The 13,083-nt window shown below is 41.2% G+C and overlaps 1 protein-coding gene across 3 annotated transcripts in view; it reads left to right on the forward strand.

Annotated features, from left to right (window-relative positions):
- The window catches only part of LOC125011682 (pikachurin), a 29,359-nt gene that overhangs the window by 10,759 nt on the left and 5,517 nt on the right, over positions 1 to 13,083 (forward strand). For 2 of the 3 annotated variants that reach the window (XM_047590929.1, XM_047590930.1), the window contains exons 7-19: positions 2,986 to 3,152; positions 5,132 to 5,206; positions 6,463 to 6,575; positions 7,774 to 8,042; positions 8,953 to 9,143; positions 9,548 to 9,648; positions 9,747 to 9,847; positions 10,200 to 10,344; positions 10,522 to 10,711; positions 11,303 to 11,428; positions 11,759 to 12,002; positions 12,097 to 12,208; positions 12,746 to 12,862. In XM_047590929.1, the coding sequence (XP_047446885.1) occupies positions 2,986 to 3,152; positions 5,132 to 5,206; positions 6,463 to 6,575; positions 7,774 to 8,042; positions 8,953 to 9,143; positions 9,548 to 9,648; positions 9,747 to 9,847; positions 10,200 to 10,344; positions 10,522 to 10,711; positions 11,303 to 11,428; positions 11,759 to 12,002; positions 12,097 to 12,208; positions 12,746 to 12,862 (1,951 nt within the window). The remainder of the gene's footprint in view (positions 1 to 2,985; positions 3,153 to 5,131; positions 5,207 to 6,462; positions 6,576 to 7,773; positions 8,043 to 8,952; positions 9,144 to 9,547; positions 9,649 to 9,746; positions 9,848 to 10,199; positions 10,345 to 10,521; positions 10,712 to 11,302; positions 11,429 to 11,758; positions 12,003 to 12,096; positions 12,209 to 12,745; positions 12,863 to 13,083) is intronic. The other variant, XM_047590931.1, reaches the window with a different exon arrangement.

Consider the following 13,083-nt stretch of genomic DNA (forward strand, 5'->3'; position numbering starts at 1 on the left):
GTAACCTTTTCCAGACTGATAGATCTCAATTACTTTTCTTCTCATTTGCTCCTCAATTTCTTTGGATCTCGACTTGATTTTCTAGATTTTGAGGACATCTAGGTCTACTTCACTTTGTCGGGCAGATCCTATTGAAGTGATGTCTTAGTTGAGAACAGGCGTGGCAGTAATCAGGTCTGGGTGTAACTAGACAAACTGACCTCAGGTGTGATAAACCACAGTTAAGTTATGTTTTAACAGGAGGGGGATTAAACACTTTTTAGCGCAGGGCCAATGTAGGTTTGGATTTTGTTTTTCCTTAATAATGAAAATCTTGATTTGAAAACTGCATTGTGTGTTTACTTGTGTTGTCTTTGATTAATATTTAAATTTGTTTGATGATCTGAAGCATTTAAATGTGACAAAAAATAAGAAATCGGGAAGGAGGCAAACACTTATTCACACCACTGTATATCAAAGTCCTCCTGTAGGGATCAAATGGCAAATTTTGTCGGCCATTTTGCATTGGGCTAAATGTTTAGGAGTTTGTAATGGAGCAGACAGTTTAAACAATAGATCCACTGATGTACTGTAAATTCTCAGAAAACACAGTATAAAGCACCCACTTACACACACACAACAATCTCAACCATCAGTGAGCCTGCATGGAGGCGGTAAACTTGGTTACTGATCAGTATTCACCTCGTGCTGATACCTGCATTTAAGCCAGTGGCTCTCCATTCGAAACTCTGCTTTGTTTCATATTCAGCGTTTTTCCCGTGAAAGAGCCCTCGTGTGTTCCTCCTGCTTTGAGTGCCCATGCTATGCCAAGCTGGGTTAATCTAATTGACTCTCGGTCCTTGCTCCGCTGGAAGAATCTTGTCATCTAAGTCTTGGCAAAAAAAAGTGAACAAAAAAAATGTACTAACAGATTTTTCCACTCTTGCTTTATATTTCATCATGTTCCCCTTTACTGTACAAACACACTCTGCAGAATTGGATACAAGCAGAAATAGAATAAACTTGTGACCTTATATAACTATAGACTGTATATAAATATGGACTACACGTCCCTAGTTCCTGGCATTTCCCGGGGATGTGGATGGCGCGATCTTTCGAGTTTGGAGCCAGAGTCTGTGCTCTACCTCAAACAGTTACAAAGAAATGTTGGATTAAAGGCTGTACTTAAAAAAAAAAAAAAAAAATCATCATTCTCAGTCATCATGATGTCACATCCTGTTTCCATAGCTTCAAATAACCAACTAAAACAAACCTTATCTGAAAAATTGACACTTAAGTTTGCATCAGTATTATTTTAACTTCCTGAAATGACATAAACTATCTTTGAAAAAAAATATATATTTGACCTGTATTTTAGTGTCTTAGTTTGGCCCAAGGCCCATGCACTAACATAGATGAGATGGAGCTTATGACCTGTACTGCAGCCAGACACGAGGCTACTTGCTTTGGCTTCACTTTTGAGGAGCAGTCCTGCCGTCCATCTTTATACTGTCTGTGAATCTAAACCTTCTGCCATTTAATCTATAATAAAGTTTTAATGCAATGCTGGAATTCAAGAAGAGAAGATGAGTAATTAGGATGTTTCAGTCTCTGGGTTCTGTACAACATCCAGAGACAGTGTCGAGTTTTATTGACGCCACATACATTAAATTAACACTGAGCTGAATTAAATGAACATTTAAGGATTTTTGGTCATAATGTGCATTGTTGTTGTGATTGCAAAGATTTAAATAGTCTTCTCCAAACTATTATTTGACTGAGTTGATAGCACTGTGGCCATTTATCTGTATCTACTCATGGTCAGACAGACTACAAAGATCTCTTTTACAGTGACTTTAATAAAAGACTTTGCGAGTCTGTTCAGTTTAACCTTGACACAAGGGTCCTCTGGGGGCATGTGAAGACTTTCAGTCTGTGTCCAGTAGTCCCACATTAACAACTTGACACACGCACAAAGAACCTCCCACGTCTAGACAAGTCCGCCGTCTACAACATCAGTGAAGTTTTAGGTCAGAAATAATTACCCTGGAGCACTTTGAAGACACGCCAGACATACAGAAAACATGTAACTGTTTGAAATAAAATGATATAAAAACAAAGAGTTGTAAAGATATAAAGGAAACATCCCTAAAAGGCAAGGCTGTGGTTATGGTGCAGCGTTAACACCCTGTGACGGAGAAAAGTGGGAGAGACGGAAGCAGCGAAACTGTCACTTACTGTGAGAGAGCAGACATGAATGAGCGTCTGTTTTTTTTCGCATGCGGACGCATTTTCCGCACAAAAGGGCCATCACAGACTCAACTACGTCTCCCTTTACATCAAAAGAGGCCTTACTGAAGAGAGACATTGAGTGCTGGTGAAGATGACTCTATTCAACAAATAGTCATGGCTCCGGGCGCACAGACAGCGCTGACGGATACAGACGATGGTTTCCAGCCCGAAAAGCTCCACACCCAAAATATTAGACGATTTTTAGATTTGTACTTTAACCACACGGATTACTACTGTAGTCTATTATAAAATGCAAATACTATAGTTGAGTAAGAGCACATTGAGTTTGTTTTAAACTAAGCATTAAGAAATAATCAGAACTACTGTAAAAATTATCCCAAACGAGTCTAAATGTTGCTCAACCACCCACCAACCCACACTGGACATTGTGCACAAGTCAACACACAAATGTAGATATACTGTAGCTATAAGCTGGAGAAGATGAGGCAGTTTATTGTTTATACTTTTTTTTACAGAGTGACTTTTTACTTAAATCAGAAAATAATGTTTGATGCCTTAAAATAGTAACATCATTGACATACATACTGTAATCAATCTATTGTTCATTTAACTTTAAAAGTTTAAAATGAGTTTTCTTTGGATTATTCAGTCTCTAGTGAGTTTACTCTTTGCATCAAGAAGAACACAATCATATTCAAGTTTTTTGTTTATTTCTTATACCTCTTTCTGTCTCTGTTTGTTATGTTTCCTCAGGCCAGAAATGGACACAGAGTGGACTTACATCCGTGAGGCCATTGAGACCAACTCCATGGTTTTGAAAGGTTTATTACCAGAAACCGAGTACCAGTTTGTCGTCAGGGCAGTCAACATGCATGGAGTTAGCCCACCCAGCCACATCAACAGCCCAGTACGCACTCTCGGTAAGTCCCAGCGTGCTATGACGCAGAGACGCCATTGACCCAGCCTTCTCATTTGTCTCTTTCTAACCACATCTCAAAACAAGACTGAGTTCTCAGTTTAGCTCCAACAATGCACCCACACAGAACAAAACAGTCTATACATACAATGTTGCCCATAAAGTTGGAATAAAATATACTTTCCTCTTCTCATGAAAGTAAATTAATCATACTTTATGAGCAACAGTGCATTTTTATTTATTTTTTTTGCATCTCCAAAGTTAAGCTTTCAGGTCAAGATGTTTGACCACACTATATAAAGTCCAGCACCAATGTGGAGAATGACACATTGTTCATTGGCAGCAGCAGCCATCCCCAGCAGGATGCAACCTGACACAGACGCACAAAAATGGTTTAGGAACAACTGAAAAACGAAACATGAAGAACAAGCACGAGGTGACCTGGCAAACCTGATGAGTCACTACTGTGTTGGGGACACAATGGAGACCTACGCAATATATTATTAGTCATAATGTTATGCCTGATCAGCGTATAATTTTTTCTGAAATCTTGGCATTTATTTATTTATTTTTGTAAATTTCTTGCTTTGTTGGGCTTTGGTAGCTTCAGAGCTCTTATTAAAGGACAAATTACTCTATTGCTATTACTCTAGTCACTCTATTCATTTTCATCCTAACAGTTTGTCTCCCAGCATTTGCTAGAATGTAGGGCAGCACCTGCCAGAGTGTCAGTGGGTATTTGTGTCTGGAGTCGTGGATGAGAGAGCTGCAGAGCATCAGAATCATTTACTTTATTATTTTTGTTGTAGCTGCTAGTTCGTGGTACGTGGGTGCTGGGGGGGAGGTGGTTATTATCAGGACTGATTGATATTAAAACGAGTCTAAGAGATCTAAGTAGTGTAGTGTTCATTCCGTAGTGTTCATTTACGGATTTGTGGGTATGGTGTGGGTCTCTCTGTCTAAGTAGATGCACATCAGGCTTCAGGAATATAATTACAAAATTAAACATCTACTTTTTTTTTCCTTCCTGCGGCCACACCGCTCCGCAACTTTTGTAAACTGCTCTATTTTAATTAAGTGCCTGACTGCCCAGAGACAGCTCTAGAAGGCCGGGCACGGGGGAGCGATGATGGTGGAGAGACGGCGCTAAAAATTATTGTCAAGTTTTTTCGTGTCAAGTTACACGAAACAAGATAATAGTGAGAGAGACGCAGGCTGGCGGGAGTGAAGCGGCAGAGGAGCGTGGTTTCTCAGCGGGGTGGGATAAAAGCCGGTTACATCCGAGTCTCATCAGACAGGATTAAGGATGGGATGCCGGACCACTTCTCTGCCCATCCGCACTCCTAATGGATGTATGCACACATGCATGCACACAATGCACCGCTGCTTAAGTGAACAGCAGGGGTGGGCTTGACTGACTGACATACTTTTATTGTTGCTCTCTGACAGCTCTTGTGTTTGTGTGTGGCGTGGATTGAGGGGGATTGTTACGCAACAGCAGATTAGCTTGACGGGGGTTTCTTTGGACATTCCCCTCCTCCTCCCTCCTGGCATGCGAGCACTCTGCATTCAGGATTTAATGTCATTAGGCTGTGCAAATTACTTTAGTTCAGTCACTTTAAATCTTGGCCTTCATTCAGCCCTTAAAGTCAGTTTTTCGTGATGTATTTAATAAACTTGTCATGCCACGAAAATATTTAACTCATAGCATTTGGTAAAATTACACGATCAATATGTTTAGGGAGGCGGAAGAGAGGGGTGGGACGCGGGGGGAGGTAAGACGGATGACAAGGGACGTGCTGTGTTGCTTTGTGTTTTTGCTGTTACAAGGAAATCATTAAGTATGTGAGGATACTTCAGAATAAATTAGCCTATAATAACCAAAATATTTAACAGAAAGCGTATTCAGTTAAAACATTTGCTTAAGTTAATGCTGTAAAATTCAATTCAATTCACTGTGAATTTATCTTTGTATGTTATGAGCTCCCTATGTTGCTGTCCTGCATCGAGGAGACACTTTTCAGTATGTGGTGCAGCAGCGTGGCTACAGTCTATCAGGTAGACTCACTGTGCTCACTTAATAATGGAAATTACCATCATCATCATCATCATCATCATCATCATCTTCATCCTCGTTTCAATAAGGAGAGATATGGATGTAATGGAGTTCTAGTGAAGCAGGAGGAAATTGTAGAATAAATACACCGGTCAGCCACAAGATTAAAATCACTGACGGGAGAAGAGAATAACGTTGACTGTCTTGTGACAATTCAATGTTCTACTGGGAAACTGTTACACATGGCATTCATGTGGATGTGACTTGTACCGCCCACCTAGACCAGATCAGGCACCACCACCCCATAGCAGTGACACTCCTTGATGGCACCAACCATCTCCAGCAGGATTCGTCCTGACACAGAAACACACACAAAAAGGGTTTAGGAACAGCTCAAAACAATTCACTAGATCCCAAACTGATCAAGTATCAGTGGGACGTGCTGGTACAAACCTGATCCACAGGGGCCTTCCCCTCAACCCACAGGACCCAAAGACCCATGTCCATTCTCTGATTAGTCACAACTGTTTTGGTGGCACAAAGGAGACCTGCACCATATTAGAAAGGTGGTCATAGCATTTGGACTTAAATGAGAAGCTCCAGTTGGAGGTAGTAGAGAGAGACAGGACAACTCAGAGTGTAGATGCTAACAGTGGCTGAGCTGGTAGGCTGATATCGAGTTAAGATACTGCATGATGGAAAAGGCAGAGTGACAGAAGTACAGGAACTCAGCACTGATTGGAGAATGGAGATAACGGAGAAACTGAGAGTTAAATTATTCTGACAGTGCAGTAAAACTATGAAGAGAACGTATGAACAGATCTTCCCCTCATCAAAGTCAGTGAAACATGATTATATTTGACGCTCCCTAATTTTTTGTTAAAGGTAAAGTGTCGTAACCACACATCAATGATTTCAATCATTCTTCTTCACCTTCTCCTGCAATCGACCAATCATAAGTGTTTGTTGTTTGGGTCCCATATCGTATTGTATCGTATCGTATTGTATCATATCATGTCATTGCCATACATGCTGATACTGCAAATGTGATATGCAGGAAAAGCCCATTTATTACAGGCAAATACAGCCATGGTATAGTCTGGACTCATTAAATACTAAGTATAAAAAGTTGAACTTTACTGTACATTTGCAGTGTCATTCCTACATACCACACCCGATTGCCTGGCCCAGACTTTGTCATTCAAGTCAGTTACATAACATTTTGTTTATTCATGTTCATTACTGACATTTGTGACAGGTGCTTCAGATGTCGGCAGTGGTGACTATGGGCGTTACACCACAGACTCCAGGACCAAAGATGAAGACGGATTCGATATCGATGACTCTGATTACGATGTCTTTATTGAAGAGGTGGGTTGTCACATGCCGGAGCTGAGCCAGGGTGAAGTGGAGAAGGGCAGGAGGAGAGAGGATTTAAGCAATCGGGATACGTGAGAGAGCACAGGCAAACAGACGGATGGAGAAGAGTAGTGGTGTTGAACTGAACGTGGTGTGAAACCGACCGTGGAGGGAGAATAGAGAGAAAACGTGTGAAAAGATTATCCCTTTTTGAACTTTTGTCTGAGATTCATTTATTTTGAGTTTATTCAGACTCTTAAAGCTCCAATGCAGGACCCTTAACTAGGTCTTTTTCTGGCTGTGTGAGAAATTATACAGACACTTGACAATATGACGTAAGAGTACAGTCTATATCCCCTCATCTCTTCTTTCAGCATCCTTGACATTGATCTCTTTCTTTGTTCTCTTCTCTAATTCTTTCCTCCAAATGCACAGTTGTTTTTCATTTTTGCCCAGATAAACGTACCTAGGGTGCTTTCTGGGTTCTGTTTTTTCTGAACACAAGAGAAGGTGACTTCATAGAGCCATAGTTACATTTGTAACTCTCATTTCTCCTAGAGTCCTTTCTCTGTCGCTACGTTTCTCCCTATTTCAGTTCTTGCTGATATAAAATGCATTGCTACCTACTGGTACAACAGAAAACAGGGGATGTTTACACCAGAAAACAGATTTAAAACTAAGACTTGATATCTGCGGCTGAACTCATGATGAAATGGCTAATCCTTTGTGTATCATCTTTTAGCCAACTGCTGTTAAGATGGAGAGTTACCGACACACTTTCTAATAAGCTCGCGCAGAGACGACGCTCATCCAAGTTTGGTGTTTATTGAACATAAATCTCCGGTGGACTTTCCAAAACATAAAACAAAATTAAACGAGTAACTTAATATGCAAGGTTCCAAAACATTTTTCTGTGAGTGTGTGCTTATTATAAAGTGTGTAACTCTCCACCTTAACATCAGTTGGCTAAAAGGAGATTCACAAAGGATTAGTCATTTGAAGTCGGAAAACTTTAACACTCCTGACACTCCTAACTGAAAACAAGTTTACGTACAGTATTTTGTCATATATTTTAGGACTCAATATGGCTCCAACACATGAGCAAAAAATTAAATAAAATACTACAAATAAATGGAACTGCAACCTTATTTTATGTCCACAATACATCCCCATCCATTGAATCCATTCTGATGCCCTTTGTCTCTCTTAGCTGAAGCCATTCCCAGGTATCAGTCAGGACAACAGGAAGTCCCAACTTCGTTCACGCTCTGATCCATCGGATCGAAACGTCGTTTACCGTATGAACACCATTGCTCCACCCAGCGCTACTGACCCACCGGTGCCTACCACCACCGCCACCGCCGCCACCACCACCACCTCATCCGTCTTACCAGATTTCTCAGATCTGGTTTTCTCAGTCACATCAGAGCCCAGTGGCATTCTCGACACCGCAACTACCGCTCCACCCACCACCGCCAGGTAAGATGAATCTTTGAATGGAGAAACCTCTTCTTGATTTCTTGGGGCTCTTTATCAGAAACTGGAGGAGGTAATGGTCTTTACTTTAAAGGCAAAGTTAGACATTTATAAATGCTTCCCTATGGAAAGAAATAAAAAAAAAGAAGGCTTTTTTTATCTCCACAAAATTGCGGTTGTTACTGCCGTTGCTCTCGCTCTTTGATTGCTGGATTGCCTTCTTTGGTGGCTTTCTGCTTTTCCCAGACAGCACCCTACAACTTGCTTTTTTCCATGCTCTTCCACTTAATTATTTGATAAAGATGGTGAGTGGAGCAGTGAAATGTCACGTCAATTTCAGCGGTCAGTCGAAGCTGTGATGTACAGGATGTCGAAGGGACAAATATAGGGTGCCTATTGGTGACTACAGCAGTCGGGTGAACATTTTGCTCTCCACTGTATGTTTATTTCCCTAACTTATAATGCTTCATTCATTAATACGCAGGATAAAATGTTACAGTCCTTTGTGCCAAGGCAAAACATATTTAGAAGCCCAGTCCTAGCAGGCTAGCAATCAACAAGAAGACACCAGCTAACTAGCCTAGCCAGCAGCAGTAGGCAGTATGTGGAACATCATTTGGGTTTTCAAGTGGGCACCTCCCTTCACTAATGTTTCGTTAAATTATGCCCACGACGCCTCAAGAACCACTGAGAGATTAGCCCTTTTTACTGCTATTCAACAAAATACAGACTTGTGTCACTATGGTGTCTGAGCTACCTCTTTCCCTTGGAAGGAAGGGAAGGGGTGGGATGAGGAGACAGATCGGATAACTACAAACCGAAAGTGAAATATACTTTCATAAAACACTGACTAAGAACAAACATTTATAACTAAACTTAATTCTTTTTCTTCTTATTTTTGGATCAATCTCAGCCTTCCTCTGTCCACCGCCACTCCTGCCACTACAACCATTTCCCCCTGGAGAGGAGAAGTGCCTCGTGTCTACGACCTGACCTGCGACGACACCGTGTGTCCCCCTGACAGTTTCTGTCTCAGTGATTATGACAGTGGAGGCTCGCGCTGCCACTGTAACCTTGGACGCAGAGGGGACACTTGCTCTGAAGGTGGGATTTCTGCCTCACTTTATCGAGATTTATATGTCAGTGAGATAAAAATATAGACTCAGGCCAACTTGTTTCCTCACAAACAAATGACCAGTATATGCCAGTATTATATAGAACATCAACAAAGCGTCAACATCTCTATTCTATGTTTTATTTTGTTCTGACCACTAGATAAATGAATTCATATAACCTTAGTTACATTCATAACTAATTTCTCCAACATGGGCTACACCATACTAGTTTATATAGATAAACATAACTAATAGCTTCCAGTGCACCACTGAGTGAGAGTGAGAGATACAGAGAGGCCTAGTTTGCATTTTACATTTAAATTTAGATTTTTAGGTTAGAAACATCACAACAAACATGTAAACAAATTCATGTTATCCTTGGTTCTTCTTCAGTGGTGTCCGTGAGCTTTCCCAGGTTCCATGGCTACTCTCATATGACGTTTGAACCCTTGAAAAACTCTTACCAGACCTTTCAAATAACTTTGGAGTTCAAGGTAAGGCATCGAGTTGTTTTTGCACTTTTCATTTTTTTTCATTCTGTCAATAAAAACGAGATGTAAATGTTCTTTGAAACCGTCTCTCTTTGATGCAGGCAGACTCCGAGGACGGCTTGCTGCTATACTGTGGAGAGAACGAACACGGTCGCGGAGACTTTATGTCTCTGGCTTTGGTTCGAGGCAAGCTTCACTACAGGTGGAGAAGACTCGCGCTTTGCATCGCCCTTTATTTTAAAAGCACATGTTCCAGTTTGTCAAAAGCATATATACATTTTGTTCTGAATTAATGGAAGAGAGAGGACGACAAGGAGACACTCTAATTTCTGTCCGCTAAACATGAAGCAAGTGGGTGAGATTAAGAGTTAACCTTGCCCTGTTAGAAGGTGAAAACCCACCACACTGTCCTTGAATCTGAGCAAATTGCATGTCAGGAGGATTTGTCACGTGTTTGTAACAGAAAATAAAAAGTGCAACCCCAACAAAAGTAGAATAATATCAGCCCTTTTTCCGTGCCAGTCTATATAACAGGTTAATATTTGTCTATACAGGTTTAACTGTGGTACAGGAGCAGCTCAGATAGTCAGTGAGAGTCGGATTGTTGTTGGCCAGTGGCACACAGTGACCGTCTTCAGAGACGGCATGAGTGGCTGGCTCCGTATGGACAACGACACCCCCATATCTGGACGCTCACAGGTAACGGTGACATATAGTTAACAAAGAATTTGAGCCATTTGATTAAAACAGTGGTTTAAAAAGATGCGTCGTCTATTTCTCACAACGTGATCTTCCCAGGGACCTGACTTAGCTTCAAAAGTGAGGAGTGTTTTTACAGGGAAAGAAGATGACGCACGCTCTGCTCTTGCTTTTCAGGGTCAGTACTCTAAGATCACTTTCCGCTCCCCTCTGTATGTGGGTGGATCCCCAAACGCCTACTGGCTGGTCAGGGCGACGGGAGCGAACCGCGGCTTTGTTGGCTGCATTCAGAGTCTGACCATCAACAGCAAGGCGACAGACATCAGACCCTGGCCTCTGGGCAAAGCTCTGAGTGGAGCTGATATAGGTGGGAAAACACACAGGATGCTTTTGTGCAATTAATGTGCGTTTCTCTTTGGGTGCTGACACTGGAATATGTGACACTATAACATGTAGTGGCAGCTTTTACTGGTTAAAGTATCTAGCATTTACTAAAAAAAGACTAAATGAAATGGTTTCCAGATTTATTTAATAAAAAAACAACAAAAAAAAGAAAAAACCCTCAATAACTGGGTTTCGGCCAATGTATCACCGAAGCAGGAAGCAGAAACTGTTGGCAAATTGTGCCTCACAGACAATTTTCCAAAGTATGATTTTATGAATGCGGTAAGAATACTAAATATTTGTTGCTCATAAAGTTGGAATAATTTTGTTTCCTCTTTTTAGAAGATCTACACATTATCTGTTAAGAATAAATCACATTGTCACAATAATTTCATGAGAAGAGGTAAAAGAACATTTTATTCCAACTTTATGGGTGACTGTGCGTATATATTTAATGTCTGAGTCGGGTTATGCAGCAGGAATGTTCACTGAAATAAACACTGAACGTGTGTTTATTTTTAAACTGTGTGCATATAGATATAGAATACATTCTGAGTGTGTCCTAATGTATCAGGCGAGTGCAGCGACACAGTGTGCGACCAGGTCACCTGTGCCAACGGTGGAGTGTGCTTCGCAAACCGCGCTGACGGCTTCATCTGCCTCTGCCCACTTGGCTTCAGAGGAGCACTTTGCGAAGAGAGTGAGTCAATTGTATTTTCCTTTTTGTCGCACCTGCACAAAGAACACACAGACACACACACACACACACTCACGTCGTATTTACAAGGAGAGTTTTGGACAGAAAATAAAACCCATTTGTGGTTTCTTCGCTCTGTGTCTGTCACTCATTGCCACATGGGGCTTTTAAGGTAATTACTCAGAGTTTAAGAATGATATGACGAAATTGGTTAAGATGAGGATTATTATTTCTTAAATGGAGGCAGCTGGATTGATCTTCTTCTGTACTATTGGTCCGCATCTCTTTTTCCTCCTTCCTTCCTATTATTTTCTCGTCTCTTTAATTCCCCAGGTTTCTCCTTGTCTTCGCCACTCTTCAATGAAACCGTCTTTTCATATGCCGTCATCCCGTGGCCTCAGTCCTTTCAGAGTTATCTGTCCTTTACCGAGTTCGAGGTGACATTTTGGCCGTCGATGCCTGACGGGGTGCTGCTGTACAGCGATGACGCCGGAAGTGGAGATTTCCTGGCTATAAACCTGGTGGACAGATATGTGGAGTTCAGATTTGACTGCGGCTCTGGAGGAGCTGTGATAAGGTACGAGATATATCCATCCTACTTCCGTACTGTGTCCTCTTCGTTTTCCAAATGCTTCAGCTAGATTTGTAACGTGTAATAATCTGTACAACAGGAGTGAGGAGCAGATTAGTCTGGACGTGTGGCACGAGCTACGAGTGTCTCGCACAGCAAAGAGTGGCATCCTACAGGTGGACAGCCAGAGGCCAATGGAAGGAATTGCAGAGGTATTTTAGTTGTAATGTATTGCTGCATAAGCAAAGCACACTCAGATTTATATTTACCTCCTGAGACCCGGCGTCCTCATATGGGGACACTTTTGTCTTCCGTGTACTGGTAGCGAAGGGTCAATACACTTGTTTCTGTATGCTTATTAACTTTTCTAGTTTGATATGACATGCAAATTTAACACAAGTACACATAAGGTCACGTTTGAGGACATTGGGATTTCATCTTTTCCAATTCTGATTTTGCATAAAAATAAACAGTTTTATGTTTTGGTACACATTGGTGACTTAAATTGTAATATACTGTGAGATAATCCACATCATTTATTTCAAAAACTACTTCCAGTTCAAAAATAATGCTTTTTCTATATATATACTTCTTAGGTCCTACTTATCCCAAATACCTAAATATGTTAAATTTATCTTAAACAAATTCCAAATAAATGCTTGGGGCTCAGGAAGTTAATTTTCAGGAACTCATTCATTTATGAATGGTTCACACAATTAATCCATCTCTTCGTCTCGTTTACTTTCCAGGGAGCTTTCACACAGATCAACTGCAGCTCGCCTCTCTATATTGGCGGCGTGCCAGAATATGACAAAACCAAGAGGACGGCAGGTGTTATAAAGCCCTTCACTGGAATTATTCAGAAGGTGAATGCTGCTGCAACACCCTACTCAACAGTCGGCCAGCACCTGGTCAAGAGACATTCATTTCAAGTCCAGTACACTTACAGACAACTACAAACACATTTCCTGTCGCATAAGTCGCACGAACACAGTGTGATACGTGTGAATGAAATACTCTATGCTGTACTGTACAGCCACGATATCTGATGACTGTGAACATATATATCCTCTGCCTCTTTTCTTTT

This window comes from Mugil cephalus, chromosome 8, assembly GCF_022458985.1.
Source record: "Mugil cephalus isolate CIBA_MC_2020 chromosome 8, CIBA_Mcephalus_1.1, whole genome shotgun sequence".
NCBI lineage: Eukaryota > Metazoa > Chordata > Actinopteri > Mugiliformes > Mugilidae > Mugil > Mugil cephalus.